General features: G+C 42.8%; 1 protein-coding gene across 1 annotated transcript in view; it reads left to right on the top strand.

The window, feature by feature from the left end:
- The window catches only part of LOC310707035 (rho GTPase-activating protein 8-like), a 48203-nt gene extending 23496 nt beyond the window's left edge, over positions 1-24707 (top strand). Inside the window, exons 6-13 of the mRNA XM_083503628.1 lie at positions 47-133; positions 3846-3944; positions 8157-8267; positions 9513-9586; positions 15006-15083; positions 16426-16554; positions 17864-17967; positions 22305-24707. Of these exons, the coding sequence (XP_083359754.1) occupies positions 47-133; positions 3846-3944; positions 8157-8267; positions 9513-9586; positions 15006-15083; positions 16426-16554; positions 17864-17967; positions 22305-22502 (880 nt within the window). The 3' untranslated portion in view covers positions 22503-24707. The remainder of the gene's footprint in view (positions 1-46; positions 134-3845; positions 3945-8156; positions 8268-9512; positions 9587-15005; positions 15084-16425; positions 16555-17863; positions 17968-22304) is intronic.
- The last annotated feature ends 404 nt before the right edge of the window (positions 24708-25111 follow it).

Genomic DNA, 25111 nt, shown 5'->3' with positions numbered 1-25111 from the left:
TGTAACGTTCACAAGTCTCCTAACAATTTAATTTTCTTTTCTGCAGGTATAAGAAAAATCTGAAAGCGCTCTACATTGTACATCCAACCAATTTCATAAAAATTATTTGGAACATTTTTAAACCTCTAATCAGGTACATATTGGTTTGCTGAAGACAATTTTGTGCTTAGCTGAAGGGTAGTTTGCGATTTCTGATAAACATCTGTGTTATAGAAATCACAAGGTAAAAATACTTGGGGAGCCTGCCAATGAAATATATTATGGGTGATGAGGACTTGGCATGAGTACGTGAAATTATTTTATTTTATGTTTCCTCTTAACTTTGCTGTCTACTGTGTTCAGAGTTCTCACTCTTCCCACTCTGTTCCATTGTGCTCACTGTGTTGATGTCAGATACTTTCTCCTCTGTTACTTGCTGTCTGATCCTAAACATGTGTTGATGGAACCAAATCTCAGTAAGTTCATAAGACTTAACTTCCCAGCATCCTAGAGTACTCCTGCCTCCTTCCCAAAGCCTAGTTAGCACTTTCCTAGCTGGGGGGGGGGGGTGAGAGGGCTCTAGGACCCTGCCAGAGCCTTGCACCTCCTTCCCAAAGCCCTGGGGCATCAGGTAATGACTTCTCCTCCCACACAACAAGGCAGTGTGTGGCCCGCAGGTCCCATGTCAAAGTACTCTTGCAGCCCACTTGGTATGAAAACATGGACCACTCTGGTCCAGATCCTCTCCATTAGTGTGGTGCTTAGGTACATATGGGATCTAGTGGAGTTCTTTTCATCTTCAGAGCTCCTTTTGCTAAAAGTCCCCTTCCTTAGATTGCAGCTGGTGGGCTGAGATTCAGAGAAGATTTGTGTGTGTGTGTGTTTAAGGTTCAAGAAGTTTCCAAATCCAAGAACTTACAAGGTGCCTGAAAAGAAGTGCTTGCTTTCTTCTGTTTCAAGCTGAGAGGAAGAATAGTTTAGAGGTTCATGGGGGTAGGAGTAGGTGTCGGGTGCCTTTTCCAGAAGTAGCGATTGGAAACACTCATGTTTATCTCCACCCCATCCTTGAAGTTGGCTTTTTCCAGTCAGGGAGAGAGTGAAAGGGCTGGGTTTCATGCCATTAGAAAGCAGCAAAACCATAAAACGTTAATGTCAAGGTAACAGATTCTGCAGAACAGGAAGCCCTCCTGAGGTGAAGAGCAAATTATTTAAGGCACTGCTTCCATGGGTAACACAATCTGTTTTTGGTTGTTCGTGTGTGTTTTTCTTTTGGAATTCGCTAATAGGCTGGCATAAATGCTTCATTTTATCATGGAAGAGCATCCTGGAAGGCCTAACTAGGTTTGTACACATTGAGGATCAAGTGTGTTAATTCTGTAAAAGTACTTCCTTGACAGCAGAAGCCAACTCTTTGGGTTAATTAATTTCTGCTAATTAAAATTTCTGCTGTCTTCCACTAGAGGGTGCTGGTGCATGCAGAGCTGGACTTTCAATGTTATTCTGCAGAATAATTTACAGAAATGGGAATAATATTAACAGTATGTTGGTCCAATTTGTGTCTTATTTTCAGGGTCTAAGTAAGGGATACATGAAAGGGTACTCTCTCTGGGGCCCAGAGATCTGAGACTTTACCCCCATTACCATTAAGTTCTAGATCATGCTTGATTATGTTTATGGATATCCTATCCTATGTTCATAGTGTTTGGATCTTGTAAGGTGTTCTGGAGCCAATCAGAAGCTGAGTTCGAACAGAATGATCAGTATTTTGAACAGTGAGTTTCTGGCCCAAATCCTTCTCTACAAAAGGGAGAGTGTGCTGTTAATCTAGGACGTGTAGTTCAAGAGACAAAGAGATTTGTGCTTCCCTGTGTGAAATGCTCTTGCACAGACTGCCAGCCGCAGAGTCCCGTGCGCATAGGGACAACTGTGGGAGGGACAAAGCATCATGATAATTTGGGATATTGATCCCAAAAGCAGTGGGAGCCAATTCTGCTGATTTACAGACCCCAAATATCAGTGAGTAAATGCCTAGTTAGTGAGCACACACCATACAGGAGTGGAGTGCTGAGGCTATTATTATCCTGAGTGAATGTAATGGAAACCAATAGGCAAACATTTTCTCAAATTTTGATGTGAATCATCCCAGTATCATAGAGTTGGAAGGCACCACAAGAGTCATCTTGTCCAAACCCCTGCAATACAGCAATCTCTGCTAAAGCATTCATGACAGATGGCCATCCAACCTCTGCTTGAAAACCTCCAAGGAAGGAGAGTCCACCACCTTCCAAGGGACTCTGTTCCACTGTAGAATAGTTCTTACTGTCAGAAAGTTCTTCCTGGTGTTGAGTCGGAATCTCCTTTCTTGAAATTTGAAGCCATTAGTTCAGGTCCTAGCCTCTGGAGCAGGAGAAAACAAGCTTGCTCCTTCTTCCATGTGACAGCCCTTGAGATATTTGAAGATGGCTGCCATATCTCCTGTCAGTCTCCTCTTTCCCAAACTAAACACACCCAACTCTCTCAACTGTTCCTCATAAGGCTTGGTTGCCAGACCCTTAATCATCTTTCTTGGAACAATTTCAGCTCAGTCCCGTTGAATACTGGATGAACTGCTTCTGACACGATCTTTAAAAAAGAGAGAAGACTGTGTTGTGCTGCATCAAGTTCGTCTGTAGCGTATGTTATCGCAGCAATACAGTGGTACCTCAGGTTAAGTACTTAATTCATTCCAGAGGTCCAAACTTAACGTGAAACTGTTCTTAACCTGAAGCACCACTTTAGCTAATGGGGCCTCCTGCTGCCGCCGTGCTGCCGGAGCACGATTTCTGTTCTCATCCTGAAGCAAAGTTCTTAACCCGAGGTACTATTTCTGGGTTAGAAGAGTATGTAACCTGAAGCGTATGTAACCTGAGGTACCAGTGTACGGGAAAAGCTTCCAAGCTTCTATCCCATTCCCCTCTGACTGCAGGAACCACATGGAAGGGGCAGATAAGATCATTTCTTCTTGGGAAGTGTAGCCCTTTCTAGGGATCAAAGTTCTCGCCAGAAAAACAACAACATCAAATTATTCCTGCAACACATGTGGGATTGTCAGAGAATTCCAATGGAAATGGGAGTGGAAATTCCCAGTGTTTACTTATTCATCATGCATCTGGCACACAAATCAATCCAGTGAATACAGTTGGTATTCATTGCTGTTTTCATTCCACAAATGATATATAATTGGTCATTCCCCTCCCCCCTAATTTGCATTGGGTTTCCTTTGCATTGAAAAGAATACTGTGGAATATCCTAATAATAGCAACATTAATTGGTTTTCATTGGAATCCGAGCTGCAGCAGAATGGAAACTACACAACCAGCATTGACACCTACATCCAGATATTAGCAGGAGCGGGAAGGCGGTTTCCATTCTTTCAAGGCAGTGAAGAATTGGACCTATGGAAGCTGCTGCCATGCAATTTAATCTTTCCATATAAAGCAAGGCACAAATTGCTTTGCCAGCAATAAGGTCTATTTTTTCCACTTAACTATTGACATAGAAAGCTTAACAGAACATACTCTTTCCATACATTTTTAATGCTGCATTAAAATAAAGGTTTTTGCTTCCCTCTCAAAACAATGGTTTCTATATCTATGCAAATAGCAGTTACATTAGGATGGAAGACAGTCATTTTTATTCAAATTGGACTCAAGCATGGTATGTTTATGTTTGATCAAATGAAAATGAACGCATCTTGTGCCTTGGCTGCTTTAATCATAGTCCACTTTTGGCACTCACGTTGACATTCAGGTTTCATAATATTAAAGTAACACTTTCAGGAAATATTCCTAATTCCTGTGTTTGTATAAATTTTCTTATATTTTTAGTCACAAGTTTGGAAAAAAGGTAATCTATCTGAATTACCTGAGTGACCTGAGAGACCATCTTAAATATGACCAACTTAAGATCCCTCAAGAAGTTATTCGGTATGTAACACGTTCAAAACAGTCCTTAAGGTTCTTCTTTAAAAAGGGGGGGGGAGGTCTTATCTTATATTGTTTTCCTTTTTCAGACAACTTCACTAAATTTCTGTCTGATTAAATGTTTGATATACCCGATCTATTCTTGGCTACGTGTTATCGTACAAAGTGCATTGTCACCAGTAATAACATCTAAGAAATGTTGAATGATTCACCACAGAGAAAGTAAATAGGTATCTGCAGGGGTTAGACGTGGACCAGAATATCATTTGGGCTGTATTTATTCTGCGTTGAAAAGGAAATTCTGCCTCCAGTAATCCAAACTGTGGACCGAGAAAAGCTGGTTTTTGCAACTTCTTCAAATTATGTGAACTGACAAAATGTGTTCCTATTTTACTTATTTTACTTCATTGTGATAAGATATGAATGTAAGACGAGCCTGCTGGATCCGGCCCATTTAGTCCAGCATCCTATTCTTGCAATGGCTGACCAGATGGGTGCCTACAAGCAGGGCATGAGCAATCGCTAGCAACTGGTGCTCAGACGTATAATGGTTCTGACCCTGGAGGCAGAACATTGCCATCGTGGCTGGTAGCTGTGGACAGCCTTATCTTCCATTAGTTCAACACTGCACTGTGTGAAGAAATACTTTATTTTATCTGTACTGAATCTCCCGGCCATCGGCTTCACAAGTTCTAATGCTAATGACTTTTCTGTAACCACTCTCACTATGCCATGTATAGTTTTATAAACTTCTATCCTGTCACCTCTGACTTGTCTTCTCTCTAAACTAAGAAGCCCAAAATGCAGCAACTTTTCCTTGTAGGGGAGTTGCAGAGCACACTAAGCCCCTGCATTAAACCACGGGCAACCAGCTTCTTCTCTGACTTCTGGTTTTTCAGCAGGGATTACTCACACTTTCAAGCCTATCCAGCCATAAAGACCAGAAGCCTCAATAGATTACCAGTGGAGTGTTCCAGCAATTCTCATGTCACCAGAACTCCCAGTTGCAGCCACTGTTATTTTCCTTAAAGTACTTTGACTCTCCAGATGAGGGAAGTAGCTATAAAATGCTTCGTGAGAGTATTTTACATGCTTTGGTTGACTGACAGAAGCTGGTGTTGCAGATCAGATCAGAAGAATCTTTATTTGCATCAGCCACTAGCCATAGCAATAAAATAAAACAAAATGTACTGGTGCTGCATCACTGTTATATAAATGGTTTTTTGTACACCAGTAGGTAAATACAGTGGTGCCTCGCAAGACGAAAAGAATCCGTTCTGTGATTCTCTTCGTCTAGCGGTTTTTTCGTCTTGCGAAGCAAGCCCATTGACGGATTAGCGGATTAGCACTATTAGCGCTATTAGAGGCTTTTAGAGGCTTTTAGCGGCTTATCTGCTGATCGGATCAGCTGATAAGCGGCTTAGCGGCTTAGAAAAAGAGGGGGAGGGGAAAAAACCAGCAGGAACTCGCAAGACATTGTCGTCTTGCAAAGCAAGCCCATAGGAAATTCGTTTTGCAAAGCACCTCCAAAATGGAAAACTCTTTCGTCTAGCGAGTTTTCCGTCTTGCGAGGCATTCGTCTTGCGGGGCACCACTGTATATAACAATTAAACTTTCATATATGCCTCCCTGCATAATAAATAACCATGCAGTTAATGTACAGGAGGAGTTATACTTCCATCTTGTAAAAGTGACAGAATTACGATTTTAACTCAGCTGTTTTGCAAACAGAAGCTGCCAATCTGCTTCCCTAGCAAGCGTTGTGTCTATGTATGCTAAGTGTATTTGTAAATACAAGTATGCCCATGCATGCTTGTTGTTACGACTTTAAATATTCAAATGCATGTGTACAGTATCTTAGCTGTCCACTTAAACAATGGCGGTGTATGATATGGCCCTTTGGTCCAGCCTTGCACAGTGGTCACCTTCCCAGGTTTTCTGCCCAGAAGCTGACCTCCCACAACTGAGGAAATGAGAGAGCCATGTGCAATCTAGAGGTTCACTCTTCTTGATGTTCAAAAGTGTGAGGTGTATGAAGGGCATAAAGTCAGAGGAATAGAGTCAAAGAGTGCTAAGAATTGCAGTTGCAGCTGCCATGGTACTGCATTTGGAGGAGAGTTAGAACGTATTGTTGTTAGAAGCCTCCAGTGCCGGGTTGCCAGAGTAGGCACCAGCGTTTTGGGGGCCCTGTGACAAAAGAGCCAAGGAATATTGATTTGATCTTGACAGAAAATTACAAAAATATATCCGGAGATAATTTGGCAGCCCCCCGCCCCGAGATTTTGTCTGCCTTGGGGCCTCCACAGGGTTTAATCCAGCACTGGAAGCCTCTGAACAAAGATGCACAAGCTGACTAGTTAAGCCTAGTTAAACAAAAGAATTTGCTCCTGCAAGATGTGGTTATGGTGGACAACCAGGATGGCTTTTAAAGGATGGGGGCTATCAGTGGCCTCTAATCCTTACCTCCAGGATCAATGGCAATATGCTTCTGAGTATCAGTTCCTGAAGAGCACCAGCGGGGAGAGGACTGTTGTGCTCATATCCGGCTTGTGGGCAGCTGGTGGGTCACCCTGTGTACAAGATGATGGAGGAGACGCGGCTTTTGTCTGATCTAGCAGGGCTCTTCTTCAATTCTTTCTCATCTTACTCTTGTGGAGCTTTAATGACAGAAAAGAGGGAGGGCAGGACACACGCAGGACACTGTTGTGCTGTTGCATTCCTGGTTCTCTCTTTCTCGTGATCTTAAAGGGCTAAAGGCATTTATTTACTTTTTATTTTTATTTTTATTGACTCGGAATATTTATAGATCTCCCCCCCTTTAAAAGAGCTCAGGGCAATGGATGTCAAAATAAACAGGCAAAATACAACACTCTCCCTCCTCAAGGTCATTGCGAGAACCAAGATTCCAGCATTAGTGTTGCAGCTTTCAAACTACAGTGGTACCTCGGGTTAAGTACTTAATTTGTTCTGGAGGTCCGTTCTTAACCTGAAACTGTTCTTAACCTGAAGCACCACTTTAGCTAATGGGGCCTCCTGCTGCTGCCGCGCCACCGGAGCACGATTTCTGTTCTCATCCTGAAGCAAAGTTCTTAACCCAAGGTACTATTTCTGGGTTAGCGGAGTCTGTAACCTGAAGCGTATGTAACCCGAGGTACAGTGGTGCCTCGCAAGATGAAAAGAATCCGTTCTGTGATTCTCTTCGTCTAGCGGTTTTTTCGTCTTGCGAAGCAAGCCCATTGAAGGATTAGCGGATTAGCGCTATTAGCGGCTTTTAGCGTCTTATCTGCTGATCGGATCAGCTGATAAGCGGCTTAGCGGCTTAGAAAAAAGGGGGGAAAGGGGGAAAAAAACAGCAGGAACTCACAAGACATTGTCGTCTTGCGAAGCAAGCCCATAGGAAATTCATTTTGCGAAGCACCTCCAAAATGGAAAGCTCTTTCGTCTAGCGAGTTTTCCATCTTGCGAGGCATTCGTCTTGCGGGGCACCACTGTACCACTGTAAAACAAAAACATTATTTAGACCTGATCTACCCATGAGAAAAGTGTTCTAGCAGAGTTCACCTAGGCCTTGAATCCATGTAGACACAATATGGCTGCACTTTTGCATGCTTTAGGTGGTTAATCTCATCTAATGTAGGGTTACCAAACGTACAGAATTTCCCAGACATAACTGGGATTCGGCCATCAGAAACAAGTGTCTGGGCAGGAATCACTTCAATGTCCAGGAAAATCTGGACGTATGGCAACCCATGTCAGAAGTTTCATTTTTTTGTTTTTTGTTGAGATTAAAATCAAAAAAGCTCAACAACTTTGGTGTCCAGATTTTCACTTTTGAAATATGGCAGCCCTAATCTAAGGTGTGTCTCACAAATATTCCTTAAAATATGTTCTTTAAACAAAAAATAAAACTCTAACCTGAAGATAAACAGTAATGTTATGGTATTCCTTATTGGTGCAATACAATAGAATACCAAGTGATGTCAGCTATCGGATAAGATGAAGTGTACTCCAGCAAGTGGGGAATTGAGAATAGCAAGTGGTACATTTTGTTGATATTTTATGTTTTAATATTCTGTGAAGAGATTACAGTCTGAAATTAAGATTTCAATGTGATTGAACTTCTAGAACTTGTTATACGTCTTTGTAAGTTTTTCTTGAGAAACATGAATGATTCAAACATCATTCTTGAATATTATGTGTACTTTTCTCCACTAGACATGATGAAAATCTTCGGACTAAACAAAAGAAAAAGCCACTTACTGCAGTGAAGATCCCTCCACCAAGACCCCCTCTTCCAACCCAGCAATTTGGTGTCAGCCTCCAATAGTAAGCCACACAATTTCTTTCACGTGTTATTGGAAAAAAGGAGTTTTCTTTTTACTCAATCTGGATGAGTCGCCATGTGTTTCTTGGTTCTCTTTCTTAGTCTCTCTTCCTCACAATGCTTAAAACTCCTTCAGTTATGAGTGCCTACATTACAACAGAGAACTCAGAACATTCATGGTCTACGGTTTCTCAGAAACAGATTTATTTTTGAGACGTTAAAGAAAGGAAGGATAAGGAAGCCTGTTCTTAATTATTGTGAAATGACTACATACTGAATGAAATCATTCAGTAATCTGTAGAATACAATCTATAGGAATGAGAAATCCCATGCATTTGTATGTGAGGCAAAATCATTTTTACACTAGTATATTTTGTTAATTATGTGTGGACCAAGCCCAGCTGACTTTGGAACTGGTCTGGCCCAACTGGATTTCAGACTGTGTTTGCATTGGGTTCCTGGCTTTGATGCCACATTGCCAGATCCTGAAAGCATCCTTTCCACATGGACTTATCTGCTGAGGAACCTATCAAATTGAGTCATGCAACTAACTGGGTCTACTAGACCCAAAATATGTAAACAACTTGGAATAAAGTCACTTCTGGGGCCCATCCGGGATTAGGGGTGCTGAAGCTTAAGCTTCATTAGTTTCAAGGTAGATCTACCCCTGCATTCCTTATACAGAACCAAATTTCTTTTTATTTTAAAGAACCAGAAATCAGATGCTGTTTTGCAGGTTTGGATCAGCCACAGAAATCCATCACTGATGAGAGGGCTTACCTCTGTCTTCATCTAGGACTGCCACAATTCATATGCCACACTGGATAAAAACCCCTTTCCTTCCTATTCATTCTTTTTTACCGCAAGGTGGTAAGAAAGATTTGCTTTCTTGGAAAGACCATTATGGGCCCCTGTGGAATACAAGATTAGTTAACTACAGAAATGTTCCTGGTATCTGGATACTACAGAACGGATCAGGAGCGTTTCAGTGATGAGCTGGGTTATAGTTTGATTACTCATCGCTTGCTGAGTCACAGCTGAGCGTGTGAACAGACTCCATTGAGCAGCATGGTGCTTGGAAATGCTTTGAATTTTCATTCATTTGTAATTTATTTGAGATGGCTTATTCACACAGGACACAATGCTGCAGTAATCAGTTGATTCAAATATGAGCTGTCCCTGTAAGAAAATGGTATGGAAACCCTGTGAGAAAACTTGTTCAGATTTGTTTTTCTTTCCTCCAACAGTCTCAAAGCTAAAAACAAAGGTGAATTAATCCCACCAGTAATGAAGCACACTGTGTCTTATCTAAAAAGGAAAGGTAAGGATTTACTTTGGTTTTAGACCAAAAAAATTGTGATAAATATCTGGGATGGGGAGGGAATTCCAGCAGTAAGTTTCCACGGTGAAAAGCAGCTGTAGGGATGGAGTGGATCAGACCACAGAGCCACGTGGGTGAAATGAAAGAACCCAAAATGCATTCTGTTCTAAGCATCTAGCTTCACTGCTTCCTTGAATAAAGGCCCTGTATTTACAGTGGTCTGAATATTTATACAACACAATTACCCACACACCATGCACTAGTGGCTTTTTGCTTATAAGGTCAGGAAATGGCAAGTGAAGCTCTCTTCACATCCTGGGCTAAATTGTTGCATTGATTATTAAGTAGAACTTCCCGTAAGAATCAATGAGGAACTCTGCTTCCAAAATAGAAATGTCTGTAGCCAACTCTCCCTTCCCTTTGCATATGCTTTTAAATAAAAGAGTTACATACACATACCTGTCAGTTGGACTTAGGACTGTGGTTCCTGGCTACTCTGTTAATGCAATGTTGTAAAATACGTACAGTGGTACCTCGGGTTAAGAACTTAATTCATTCTGGAGGTCTGTTCTAAACCTGAAACTGTTCTTAACCTGAAGCACCACTTTACCTAATGGGGCCTCCCACTGCCGCTGTGCCGCCACCGCACGATTTCTGTTCTCATCCTGAAGCAAAGTTCTTAACCCGAGGTACTATTTCTGGGTTAGCAGAGTATGTAACATGAAGCATCTGTAACCTGAAGCGTCTGTAACCCGAGGTACTACTGTATATGTGTTTTTCATGTGTATATTGCTGATTAAACACAGGAGCCATTCCCAAGTTGTTAGTTTCTGTTCATGTGCTATTAAGCAGCACACCCTTGCTTTCATTCTTCTCTTGGCCCTTGCATCCAAGCCACAAAATTTGTCTTAGAAAGGAGCAGGGACTACTACACCCACTGACCACCGCTGGTTATTTAGAAAGGTGCTTGTATCCTCCTTGAGCCTTCCTTCTCAGAGCCAACACTGTCATTCTTTCTCTGCTACCCTTTCATACTTCTGAAAACCCTGCCTCCAGCATTTCAGCAGTTTCAGTCAACCTTCTGCCAATCTCACGGAATCCTTCCATCCCTTTGCTATCAAGGTGAAATTTCAGGGCATCACTCAGCTCAGCAATTACCCTCCCCCGCCAAGGGTGTAGTGGAAGCTGCTTTACCACTCAATGCTTTGAGTATTCAAAATGTGGCAAATATCAACAGTCATACCTGAAAATTGGCAATCTCAGGCAAATTTTGTGAACGTTGGCATTCCCTGGTGTTTGTCTTCATTTGTTGGGACAGCCCTCAAAAGCTTATGTGGCTGTCAGCGTTCACTGGTGCATCCTTTAAGTATTTGGAGCGTCACAAATTTCATCTGGGGTTGTCAACATGCAAATGTCATTTGCTTGTTTTCAGACATCCACAGTGGTGATTTATTTCTTTATTTGGTGCATTTGTTAGCTGCTCAGCCAGCAAAGTCCGGTTATAGATACAACTCAGAACCGCTGTGTATATGCGGTGTATACTGTGTACTGTATTTGTATTTCACCTTTGAATGTGGGTTAAACTGACATACAGAAAAGCAGCAAATGTGAAGCAGGTATTAGATTGCTCCCATTATATTTCAATATTTTATTAAGGATTTTCTTGTTTTACAGAAGTGTAGTGCCTCGTGTTGTTGTTTTTTATGTAACATTTTTACAAATCCGTTTCATTTGTTGAGGCATTAGGGGGAGAAGAAGAAGAAAAAGAAAGAAAAAAGAAAGGGGGGAGTGGAGAGAGGGAAGATGGATGGGGTGGGGTCGGGTGGCGGTGTTTCTATTATGTTTAATGTATGTAGAGTTTGGTGTCAGCGTTGCTTGTGTTGTTCACTTGTGTTCCTTTGGTGGTGAGAGAGGTTGGGGTTGGCCTAGGGTGTGATTGTTTGCTTGTGATTGGCTGTGGTGATCTTTGTTTTCGTGTGTGAGTGAGGTGGGTGGGTGTCTTGGATCAGGTTAGCCATATTGATTTGTATGCTGTTGGTGGATTATTGTCACTGTCCTGTTGGGCTCTCCCATTATATTTCAGATACTTAATCATAGTGGTAAACATGGGCTTATTTTATTCTCACATCACTCCTTTTAAGTAGGCTAGGCAGAGAGAGAGAGAGAGAGAGAGAGAGAGAGAAGCTAACCAGAGAGGTCACCCGGTGAGCTTTTGGCCAGAGGGGAGGATTCAAGCCTCATCCACTCTCATCCAAGTCCAGTCTTAGGGCAGGCTGGATTTGGATTGCATTTACGTAAATATTTATTTTCCCTATCCTGTGTCAAGGATTGGGGTGTGTGTGTAAGCATTTGAAATTACATTCTTAAATGTACATTTTGAAAATTCCTTATTATCTTTGAATGTGTGAGAACTTATGCCAGTATTCTGTCCATATCCAGAGCTGGAACTAGAACATGCAGTTGAGAGTAAATCGCACTGAGCTCAACAGGATTTCAATGTTTGGGTGTGTTTGTAGGGGTTTTTTGTTTTGTTTTTCCCCAGACTTCTTTATTGAAAGTTCAAAAAGTACATAATTATATGTGCACGAAACATGATGAGACAAAAAGAAATAGCACCCGTGTGGACAAGTGTTCTCGTAGCTACTAACTTGAGTCTGACCAAACTGCGGGAGGCAGTGGAAGACAGGAGTGCCGGGCGTGCTCTGGTCCATGGGGTCACGAAGAGTCGGACATGACTAAACAACAACAAGTAGAAAAAGAAGGGAAAATAAAGGGGGAACCCAAAACTGTATACTTTACAAGGTTGTTATTGTGCCTCACCAGATCTTAAGCTATTACAGTATTTGTAAGAATGGGTTCAAAATATCATTGAATTTGTCCATGGCAAGTCTGTGTTTATATGCAAGTTGTTCAAATGTTGTGAGTTTGTATAAGTCCCCAATCCAATCGTAGAAGGGAGCAGCATTTTAATTTTTCCAATTCATCAGTATCAGTCTTTTTGCTGTGGTAAGGAGAGTCCACTCGCATTGTCCTTTTGTAAGGTTCCAGGTGCTGGGTATATAATTCAAGAGGATATTTTGCTCTGTAAATGTAAGGTTGTTCCATACAGTTCTGTTGATAGTTTCAGCTACCTTGGGTTTGTTGGAATACGTATAATGCTAAGGCAGAAGACTGAACTGCCCAAGGCTATTCTGTATGTCTAGCCAGGAATTTGAACACAGACCTCTAAAATCCACACCCAGAAAAGCTCGTGTTCAGATAACCACTCAACCATTTTGTATATTTATCTTCCAAAAAGACCAAGGGATATCCACTCACATCTCAGGCTGCCTGATTAATGCGATCTCTGGTATGAATAATAAGGTCAGACCATTATTTCATATTTCTATGCTGTAGTTAAATGTTGCTCTGTCCTCAAGACTGGCAGGAAGGCTACCCGGCAAAGGTTGGATGCTATGGCACTGCTAAAGTAAGAAAGATGTGAGTCTCAAACAACCGTTCCAGACAAGCACAGCTGCTGTCTGTAATTCAGATTAATGTCTTCAATTAAGGCTTGCTGCAAGTCACTTTAAACTAAAGCATACCGGGGAAAACAAAACAAAAACCCAGCCTGCTAAAAGGAAACATTTATTATGCAGCACTTTACACAAGGAGATCTTCAACAGACAAGAGCATTAACTGTTATATAAACTCTCGTGAACCAAAGGACTGACTGCTCGAAAATCTATCCCAAGTGAAACTTGTCTAGGGTGTAGAAGATAAGGGCAAACTATTCTGCCCACAACAAAATTGGGAGAATGAGAATGAGAATGAAAGTTGTCATTTGGGACAGGAAAAAGAATAAGGCCACATTTTCCAGATAGTTGGGAAAGAAGAAAGCTTGGACCCAAGCAAGGAAATCTGAAAGAGAACTCATTTGGACAACAACAACAACGACAACAACACAAGCTGTGTATTGGTGACAAAGTCACTTCCCATTTCCACTTTTTAAAAGATGCATGGTGGAGCCGCAATGTTGCTAAGCTCATGGTTTCAGTGCTGCACAGCTCACATGAATAGATGGATTGTGTGAGTGGCTTCTTCATGCAACTGAATATTCTCATGCTCATCAGAATCAGTTCACAATCTTTTAAGGACTGATGAAAATGCTCTTGTATTTATGGGTCAACTCAGATGCCCATTTAGAGTAGCCCAATGAGCCAACTACATGGAGACAACTCCCAGTCAGGGCCATCCCATCCATGAAGCAGACTGAGGCAGCTGTATCAGACTGCAACATTGAAGGGGTGCCTCCGCAGGCATGCCCACTGCTGCCACTACCACAGAAGTGAGGAGAAACAGCTATGACAGCTTCTTGGTTGTGGCGAGACTTCAGCCCCACCCAATCAAACTGAAGCCTCCATGTGATCTCATGGGGCTCTTGTGCGATCTTGCCAGGAGTGCCGGGTTCCACCCAATATTGTCCTGCACATGATGTCACACACTGGGAGGAGCCCTGGCGCGCCCTCCCAAAGGCCCAGAGGGGCCTGCTACGGCTGCCCTCCTCACAGTAGAGGGAGCCTGGTGCAGCCAGGGCAGGGCCCACTGCAGCCCACGTAGCTGAGGAATATTGAGGAGGCCTGGCCTCACTGGAACCTGGAAGTTGTAGTTGCACAACCCAGGTAAGCAAGGCTTTGGTGGGCAGCGCATGGCATGCCGATTAAACAATTCCCCGGCTAAATCTGACCCACTTGCAGGCTCATTTTAAGGTACTAGTATTGTCCTATGAATACCCTAAAGTTTGGGGCAGCCTCTCTGAAAGACCACCTTCACCCTTATGACCCTGTCTTAATATTAGCATCTGAGACGTTGCTTTGTAGTCCACCATTGAGAGCTGTCATATTAGTGAGTACCAGGGACGATGCCTTTTCCGTGACAACCCCACGTTTGCAGAACACAGCCGCCACCACACCGGAAATAGGTTTGATCCTGTATATTTGGCCTTTCGGAAAGCTTTAAAGAGTTCTTTCATCCAGTTGAGTAATTTTACGATGCTATGTTTTAACAAATGTTTTATCTCTTGCTGCCATCTTTTAACATCATTTTAACTGTTAGAATTCAGAATTTTAGGGTATCGTTGCTATGTGATTATGTTGCACACTTTCTTGTGAGGGTACATATCCAGAAAACCAGGTCATAATATATAAGCCTGACCCTTCCTGACAGCAGTGTGTACATAAGCAGAGCAACTGGAAAATACACTCCTGTACTCACGTGAACCACCACCAGGGTGCAGCTCGTGTGTCTGTGAGCATACTTAGTCAGACATCCCTTTCTCTTGCACTGGAGTCTTAGGGATCTGAACCAGCAGAAAGATGTTTGTGAACAGCGATTTTATGAGGAATCCTATTAATGCTTCCCCACCCCCACCTCCTTACAGGGCTCAAAGCAGAAGGACTGTTTAGACGGTCAGCTAGCATACAAAGTATTAAGGAGATTCAGAAACTTTATAATCAGGGTAAGTTTTCATCTGCTATAATCAAAAGATAATAATGATTTTTAAAATATTGTTTATTTTGGTGAGCATGGATTCCTTATTACTCTATTGGTTAATGATAAGCTGATTTGTAACATGAAATGTCATGTTGTGTAAGGCTGTCTTCAGTGAGTAGTTGATTAATCATCTGCCTTTTAATTGATGACATTTAAATAGATGTGCATATTACCAGATATGGATTCCTTTGGGGAAATTGAAAGAAATTTGAGATTGTGTTTGTATAGTAAATGATAAATTAATGATAAATTATAGCTCATTGTTAAGAGTAAAGGCTACCCTTAATTATTTTTCCCATTCGCTATTACACTAACCTACCAGAACCATAATAATAAACAATTAATAGATAAACTAGCAGGATCTTAATTTTTAGCATTATCCATTGAAATTGGTCCATGCTAGTTAATCAACTGAAACTTTTAGCCAAACTCAAAAGAATTACAATGGGTGTACTCAGTTGGATTTAGGCAGCCTCTTGATAGGGCACAAGATTTGCATCCGTGAAGTCCCAGGCTCGGTCCCTAGAATAGTCACTTAAGAGGATCCCTTACTTCACAGACTAGTTAATTTGAAATGTTTGACTGCAACAGTGAGCATGGCCAATGGTCAGGGAAGATGGCAGTTGTAGCCCAACAAGATGCTGGCTAGCCCTGGAGTAGACAGTACTGTTCTGGATGAATCAGTTGTCTGACTATAAGGCAGTTCTATGTCTTGACTCACTCCGCCTTTGAATGGCAAAGTTACATTCCATATCAAAATTTGAAGGTCCTCTATGTTTCTTAAGTGCATGAGGGCTGCTTTTGCATAAACACAAATCAAAAGACTCTTTGGGAATTGGGACGAGCTGTTCTGTGGGTCCAGGCTATAGTTGACAGATCTACTGGTCGAAGTAAGGGCAATATGTCATCCTAACATTAAGATAGGCAGCAACAACCTGTGAAATAACAGTAGGCATTTGAAATGTTTAGAATACTGAATAATTACCTGATGTCATGAAAGGGGTGAAATCAATTGGTTGGAGAGTTACAGCGCCTATTGTGGCCGTAGAGACCAATACAGGAGAGACATGTTTTATTGCAGCTGGTTGCTTCTCTCTGCATTCCTCCCAGCGATCATCCTTCCTCTGCTCACTGATGTGGATATACGACCTGACTGTCTTCAGGTGCTGTGATCCTCTGCAAGAAATTCCCACCGGGCAGGGTTCATGTTATGTTTGCAGACATCTTCATAATGCAATGTTGGTCTGCCTACAGGCCGTAAATAGGTTGTAAAACTATATTGCTAATTTGGCTTTTTTTAAACGTAGGAAAATCTGTTAATTTCGATGATTATGGAGATATCCATATTCCTGCTGTCATACTTAAGACTTTACTCAGGGAACTCCCAGAGCCTTTACTGACCTTTGAACCCTATGATCAAATCATTGGAATTACCAGTGAGTAAATAATAATAATAGTAATAATAATAATAATAATAATAATAATAATAATAATACAGTGGTACCTCGGGTTAAGTACTTAATTCGTTCCGGAGGTCCGTACTTAACCTGAAACTGTTCTTAACCTGAAGCACCTCTTTAGCTAAAGGGGCCTCCTGCTGCCTGCCGCGCCGCCGGAGCACAATTTCTGTTCTCATCCTGAAGCAAAGTTCTTAACCTGAAGCACTATTTCTGGGTTAGCGGAGTCTGTAACCTGAAGCGTCTGTAACCTGAAGCATATGTAACCCGAGGTACCACTGTAATAATAATAATAATAATAAATAATGTGGTTCTGATTTATCTGTGATTTCTGCCGTCCAAAACACACTGCCAGAACTGAGCACTTGCAAGTCCCATGGATTTCTGTGGAAGAGTTGACATGCGATGCAGTATTCAAATCTGTCTACATGAACCATGAGAGTTAGACACATGCTTTTCTTTTAAAGACTTTGCAGGCCTACAAGTTCCCATTGCAGGGGTTCACATATTTTGGTTGGGCTTTATAGTCAGCCCTGATCCTCCCTCAAGTGTTGCGGAACTTGATACAGGCAAGGAGTCAACCATTTCACACGGGACTGTGCAGACACCGAGAAAGAAGCAAGAATATTTTGCTGTTTCCAGTGCTGGATTTAGAGCAGTGCAAATGCTTTCACTGCACAGGGCGCCAAGCCAAGAGGGAGAAGAGACATTTGGGGACACCAAATTTTGGCCTCACAAAGGGCGCCATATTGCAAAAGATTGCCAAACTCTATCCCTGCTGTTTCGAAGCGTCTGCAAAGGGTGGTACGAAATTAGAAGCTGGTCCCTCCTTGGTGCCAAGTGCGCTGCATCTGCCCAATGATTAGAGGAAAGAATGTCATTTGTCACTCTTTCTTGGCATGAAGTGAACCTGTGACTCTTCTGCATTGTGTGGAGAAGTAGGGTGAGGGGTGTGATGCGTTGCAGCTTGTGTTTGCGTGTGTTTTGGTAAGATCACATTAGAACTCAGGTTCCCACTAGCTAATGGATAAGTGGTGCAGTCTTGTTTAGATTGAATTTGGATATGGAAGAGATTTGGGTTTGGACAAAGGGTTCCCAGTCAGTTTCAATAGAGGGTGTAAACTGGAACTGCAAGTGCATTTTGTCCTCCTTTATTAGCCTGTACCAGACAAAAGCCTTGACAGATAAGATCATTTGGGATCAAACAAAGACATACTGTTCCTCTCTGGCAATGCACCTCTTTGACTCTTTATCAACATTAGTTCTAATAAATTCTGTGTTCTTGCAGGTGTAGAAAGTAGCTTACGGGTGATGAACTGCAGAGAAATTGTACATGGACTTCCTGAGCAAAATTATGCTGTTCTGAAGTTTCTTATATGCTTTCTCCATATGGTGAGTAGGAATTAAATCCTCATGATTGCTGCTGTTTAATTCTGAAGCTGTTGTGCAACAACTGGTTTTAATTCTAAAAATTGCAAGGAGGCTGTGAAACATTAATTGCCAAAACAGCAGTTACAAACTGCTGCTGTCTCCAGTAATAATAAAAGTCAGAGCAGACTAATGACCCCAATGATAACTTTAGTATAAACCCCTTTCATAAATAACCCATAGTGCCATGTAAATCCAAATAAAATCAAATAATCCACTGAACCGCTTAAAAGAAGCATTTACAAGCCTCTCTTGTTTACTTCTTAAAGCTTTCCCTTGATTTGTAGGCTAGATCCTTAAACGTGTGAACATAAATATTACCTTTTTCCACTGTGAAAACAAAACTATAAAGTCTGTCAAAGGATGCTGCAGCCTAAATTATACAATGCAAAGTATGGCCAGGTGTACCTTGCCTTGCCTTAACTTACTCTCTACTGTTAAGTATGTTCAGAAGATCTGGACTGAGATCTGGAATGCATGTTAAAGTTGCTGCAAGGGTGCCACAAGGAAAAGTGTCTCTGTGGCAAGATATTTCCTCCTAAAACCTAAGCTTCAGGTTGCAAAGGGGGTGTGCTGTCTTCCCATGGGACAGTGGCCAACTGCACAGCAGGTCACCTGCTAGTGGTGGGTGGAGAACTAACTCACTGTGTGGCTCTCATTTTCAGCAACCTCCTTGTGACCACTATAACGTGTATTTACCATATTTTTCGCACCATAGGACGCACCGGACAATAGGACGCACTTTGTTTTAGAGGGGGGAGAACAAGAAAAAAAAATTCTCCCCCTCTCTGCCCAGCGCCCCTTCAGTGAAGCGGCAGGAGGCGCTGCACAGAGAGGGGGAGAACTTTCCCCCTCTTGTTTTCCCGCTCTAAAACAAGGTGCTGTTCAGGCAGCTACCTTGGAAGCCTGGAGAGCGAGAGGGGTCGGTGTGCACTGACCCCTCTCGCTCTCCAGGCTTCAGGTTCCTTTCAACCTGCTCTTTGGGGCTGGCGGGGGGAAGCCCACTACCAGCCCCAAAGAGCAGGTCAGAGAGCAGCGGAAAAGCGCAGCGGAGAGGCTCCTGCCATAGCCGCGCGTCACCTCTCCAGCCGGGAAAGGGTCGTGGGGTGCTTCTTTAGCCCCACGCGCGCTCTCCCGGCTGGAGAGGTGACGCGGGGCTGTAGAGGCTCCTGCCATAGCCGCGCGTCACCTCCCCAGCTGGGAGAGTGCGCGTGGGGCTAAAGCAGCGCCCCGCGACCCTCTCCCGGCTGGAGAGGTGACGCGCGGCTATTGAGGCTCCTGCCATAGCCGCGCGTCACCTCTCCAGCCGGGAGAGGGTCGCGGGGCTATGGCGTCTTCGCTCCATAGGACGCACACACATTTCCCCTTCATTTTTGAAGGGGAAAAAGTGTGTCCTATAGAGCGAAAAATACAGTAATCCAGCTTCAAAGCCATATCTAGCCAAATAACAAAATAACAGCAGTCTGGAGACCTGCAACCATCCAATTTCCAGTGGCACCTATTGAAGTATGTGTGCTTATCTTTTAAATCTGCTGCACTCTGACCACTTTTTCCAGTGTGGGAAGTCTTTTCACATTCAAAAAAGAATGACATCCACATGTTGATCATAGCAAGGGGCAGTTTTGCTGCAAATACACATGGCTGTGAAGCCCCAGTTTGTCACAGTTGCCCAGAGCATGCACACCATTTCTATACACATTTATTCAGCTGCATGTGATATAATATTAACATCGCTTTGAGGGGTTTGTCTCTCTGTTGTAAATGGGGGGAGGCTAATAAGCTGGAGCACAATCTGTCTGAAATCTCTAATGCGCAGGCCTCACTGAAAAGAGCCACTATTCATTCCAAGTGAGAGCTGCTCCGGAAAACATATTGGTGCCCCATAGATCAAACATATCCATCACTCACTCTGTTGCCTGTAATGATAACTGAAACCTGCCTCCTAAGGCAGTTGTCTTGCTGGCATTCACACTTCCTTCATCACATTGAACGCCAGCCCAAATTCTGTAATGGCCTCTGCTTTTGTTGAGCCCAGAGAGGCTGCACCTTTTTAAGAAGCAGAAGTGCCTGGACCATGTTGCAGACGGGTTACTACTAATAATAATTTTATTATTTATACCTTGCCCATCTGGCTGGGTTTCCCCAGCCACTCTGGGTGGCTCACAACATATATAAAACATATATAAAACTAGACTAAGTGGCCCCTGTGACGCAGCAAGGTGATTCTTTCATTCTGCCTCAGTTTCCCTTATAATAGAGCCATTTCTGCTTACACAGTACTACAGAATGCATCAGATACCTTCATCTGTCATTGCTTAATATAATCTCCAGAAGCTATTATGAAAATCCTCACCTCATTTGCTATTATTTTAGCTACAAATATCTCTCCTCAGCATTATGGATCTAAGTGACTTTTTGTTCCAGTAATAGACATGCCGTTTCAACACACTTCTCAACGCTCAAGGTGTTAATGAGGTGTGCAAAAGTACTCTGTGATGTCTCTGGTAATTGGATAACAGAACATAGAATTATTTTTGAGTGTCCCTTATTATGTAAAGTGCAGACTTGAGTTGATTTTGGTGCTCAGATCTGCAGTTTTTGCTGATCCTTGTTTTTTCATCTTCACTGTCTGAGGGAACACTTTACATTTGGAAAGGTCAAGGTAGTGTGAACATCCTGGGAGGGCAGCTGAAGATTTCCAGTTGACATAAACACCAGGCGGCTTTGTGCAGTTCAGCTTGCGGCCAGCAACATTGGTGGTCAATAAAGTTAGACATTTCAAGCCAAAGCATGGGTATGGACGCCATCACCCCAGCACCGGGGGCATTATCGCTTTAAGCAGGGCTCTTGGGGAACTCTGAGGCAGGCAAAAGGGACGCTGTGAAGGTGCTCATGTGGGAAGGCTTGAGAGAGAGGGAGCCTCTCTTGCACAGCTGTTTGAAATGAACAGCTGCAAGTCCCCTGCAGTGGACTCAGGTGATGAGCGCAGAATGTTCCTGATATATATGATGGAAACATTGGACACTGTCTCAGTTCAGAAAAGGATTTCGCCTACTTAGGAGTGTCTCTTGCTCCAAAGACAACTCCCATCCCACAAGTCCTAGAGCCTACTAATAAATCTCATTCTTACCTCTGTGAGCATGGCTGCAAATGAGATCAGTACAAGCACATCTGGCTTGTAATGAATATATTTTATTGGCAGGCACACTGAAAAGTAAACATCCACTACCACCACCATTTACTCAATTTTTAACAGCAACATAAAAGTATAACCAGCATAGAAGCATAGAATGGTAGAGTTGGAAGCTATCCCCAAGGTCATCTAGTCCTGCCGTCTGCAGTGCAGGAATCTTCTTGCTCAGCCCCTGACCCTGAGATTAAGAATCTTAAGCTCTACTGACTGAGTTATCCCAGGGACTCCCATCCCTGGGAATCGCCACTGCAGACTACCGGAATAAAGCTAGCAGGCCACTCATGGTCCATGGACCCCCACTTTGAGAACCCCGGCATAGGAGAAAGCTGAGGGCCTGGCTCTGACCTCCATCCCTGGCCCCCAAGGAGGAGAAGGAATGAGGCAGCTTGATGCTTCTGAAGGAGCCTTCCCCTGGTGTCCTACATAGCACCACATGTCTCTTCATCTCTTGAGAACCCAAAGAACTCCTTGGCATTTCAGCAACTTACCCCCTTGTGAATGTGGGTTCTGCTTGCTGTACACACCCATGGACCTGGCTCACGTAGGCCGACCCTGCTCTCTATCCCCGTAGTCTAGGGCTAAGGAACCTTTTGGGCTCCATGAGCCAACCTTCTCGGGACTGGCCTTGGGCAGGTGGGCAGGGCTGAAAATGGGTTTGGCTTAATCTGCGGAGTTCGTATCCTGGCTGTGGTGCTTTGGGTTTCCACATTTCAGCAGCATCCCGGGCAACACCAAAATTCAGTGCCCCCCCCGCCTTCCATTGTTTGTCATTGTTGTGGTGCTCCCTGCAGTGCCCTCATGGGCAGGCAAACCGGTCAAACTCCCCTAACTCCATCTCTACTTTGCTGTTCAGAGTTGGAATCAGATGACTGTCAGAGTTATGTATACCAATTCCACTGTACCTGCTAGTAAACAAATGCTGCGTCAATTGTTTATCTTATTTTATTGTAAGCCAGTTCAGAGGCTGGGCAGACTTCTTGGCAGGGAAGCAGAGTGCAGAATGAAATCTTTAAAGTGGAGGCAGCTGTGCCTCCAGTTCTGAATAGTTAGCAGTTTGGTCCTCTGTGTGTTTTGTGCTTAATGATCTGCATGTGTTGCCTCTTTCCAGGTGTCACAGGAAAGCATTTTCAACAAAATGACTGGTTCCAACCTGGCTTGCGTCTTCGGCCTGAATTTAATCTGGTCACCCAAAGGGACTCCTTCTTTCAGTACTCTGGTACCGATAAATATTTTCATTGGGTTACTGATAGATTTCTACCCCTCAATCTTCAGTTCTCGAAGTGTACCTGGTGAGCAGTTACCTTGAGAACACATACAGTACTGGGATGCACCCCGAGGAAGGACACTCATTATTCTGCGCTAGACTCCACTGAATCCATTTTCAGTGAATACAGAAATGAATTGCTTCACATGAAGAAGCTTTGTACAAAACAGGCTTATTCCTACTGGCAACTCCAGGTGCCAGGTGTGTGTGTCTTCCAAATCTGCTACCTCTGTTCCCTTGGTTGATGCCAGAGATTGGATCTGGGACCACTAACGTACAAGACAGGGCACTTTTCCACTGAGCTGTGCTCCCAGTCAAATTTCTCTTAAATTTTTCAAAGCACATGACTGTGTAACATCTACAAAGCTATCAGTACAAAAAAATATTAGAAAGTAATTTTGAGGGCGCAAGGTGTAACAGTTGATTTAGATTTCATTCCTTTAGTAATGTCTGCCTTTTAAAGCATTTAAGTTGCATACAGTCTTAAATTACTTATACTGTAGCCCACCTGTGATCTTTGGATGAAGGACATTATATATATTTAATAAGAAATATTTTTTGCTATGCTTTCTCAGGAACACTTTATACATTTATGAATGCAATGCTGTATAAATTGTGTATATATGGATTTTTGTAGAGTAAGTGTTTATTGTATGTGAAATCCCTCCTCCAAGGGTTCATGGGCATGGGTTGATAGAGGGGAGTCACATGAGTCCTCCTCTAAAAAGATGGATTTGGTTTAAATCTAAATTCAGTTGATCTCTCATCATCTGGCTCAGAAACTGATGGCTGACAGCCTACTGACTGGCGCCTAGCAACAAGTACACACTGCTATTTTAGCTGCCACTAGATAATTATAAATGTATCCTGGCACCCTCATTGTTTACCATATTTATAAATGACCGAGAGGATGTACTAGAGGAGCCACTTGGCCACCTGGGGTCAGGAGGACTCCATTATTATTGTATGCTGACAACACAGCCATTCTCTCATGTTCCAGACCAGGTCTAAATTATCAGCTAAAGAGGTTCATGCCTTATTGTGTACAGAATGGCCTAAAAATTACCTTTGGGAAATCTAAAATTTGGGTTTTTGAAAAGAATCTTTCCCAATGCCAATGGTCACTAGATGAGCACGCCCTCAATCAGATTAGAAGCTTCCAATACCTGGGGCTGACATTCCATCACATAATGACATGGATCTCCCATAGATCTGCAGCCCTCCAGAAAGCACAAGTTAGTCAATTGGCCACTTTACTAAAAGGGGCCAGTATATTCCACCTGCCATCAAAATATTCAGGACAGCTGCCGAATTACTATACCTCTAATATCTGGAGTGGAGGATTAACATCTGAGTTGGATGATCTCCAGGCTAAATTCTTAAGGGCTGTCCTCCAGATCCCCAGATGTGCCTACCTCAGTCATTTTCTTGGAAACTTGGGAATGCCCGCTACTGACCTGGGCCTGGTGGGCAGCCTTCAGATACTGGCTTAAAGTCAGTGTTTTCATATTGGGGACAGGACTACTACAACATCTAGCTCAGAATGAGTATGTTAGTTTCTGGTCCAAGTGCAACACCCAAAAAGCTTCCTTAATTGGGCTGTCCCCATCTCTTCTTGAACACTTGGGCTTCAACATAGCCTTTAAATCACTAAAACAAAGACTGTGGGCCGTTGCCTATGGTGATCTGCAGACCTGTTCATACTCATCCTGCTCACCAAGAGCTGTGAGTTTACAGTATGTCGGGACATTTCACATAGCTGAATATCTAAAGAACTTGACAGTGGTCAACTACCGCAGACTTTTTACCAAGGCCAGACTGAATGTGTTTCCTTCTAAAATGCTCCAAGGCAGATTTGCAGGTATTTCCTTACTCTGCTAGATTATGCCCCTGTACAATTCAGGAAGTAGAATCTGTGCAGCATATTCTACTGTCCTGCAGACTATACAAGCAGGTCTGACAACAAAAAGTAATTCCTTTAATTGCAAACCTTCCAGGAAGACCTACACAATTTTATGTTAGGTACCTATTAGAGGATAGGTTTCCCAGTGTATCTTTGGCAGTTGCCAAGTTTCATTCTAAGGTGGACAGGATCAGAGAGCACTTTGTATTAGTTAAAGGTCTGAAAAAAGCTTAGTTTTATCTGATGTCCAAGTAGTAAGTATGTTTTATGTCTTTTTATGTACTGGAATCTATTGGTGAGTCTTTGGACTGCAATAAAAAATTGATTGATATACTTTGACCACACATTAATCTTTTGTGAGGGTTTGCGTTTTGTGTTTGCAAAGTTACAGTGATGTATTGGATTTTCCTACCATTTCTAAATCTTTTACAAGAAGACATCAGATTTGTTCTTTGAGAATTGCTCCAATTTGATCCCATGTAGGAGGTGGGAGCAGGAATAAGTAGAACTTCTGATTAAGATGAACTTCATCTTTTTACTGCATCAGCTGTAAATACAGGGCCACTTCACAGGTTACATCTTTAGGTGTAATTTAAGGCCCATTGCTCATGTTTGTAAGGTGGAAAAAGCAATTTGCAATGTGATTCTTTCCCATGCTATTGGGTAATGTGAAAAGCCCATGCTATGGCTTGCACTTATTGCTCAAGACCTGAGTAATGCTGGCATAGGAGACATCTGCTGCAGGGTC

This window comes from Podarcis liolepis (genome assembly GCF_965112155.1).
Source record: "Podarcis liolepis genome assembly, chromosome: 5".
Lineage (NCBI taxonomy): Eukaryota > Metazoa > Chordata > Lepidosauria > Squamata > Lacertidae > Podarcis > Podarcis liolepis.
Note: the sequence above shows the minus strand (reverse complement) of the source record. Positions and strands in the feature narration are given on the sequence as shown.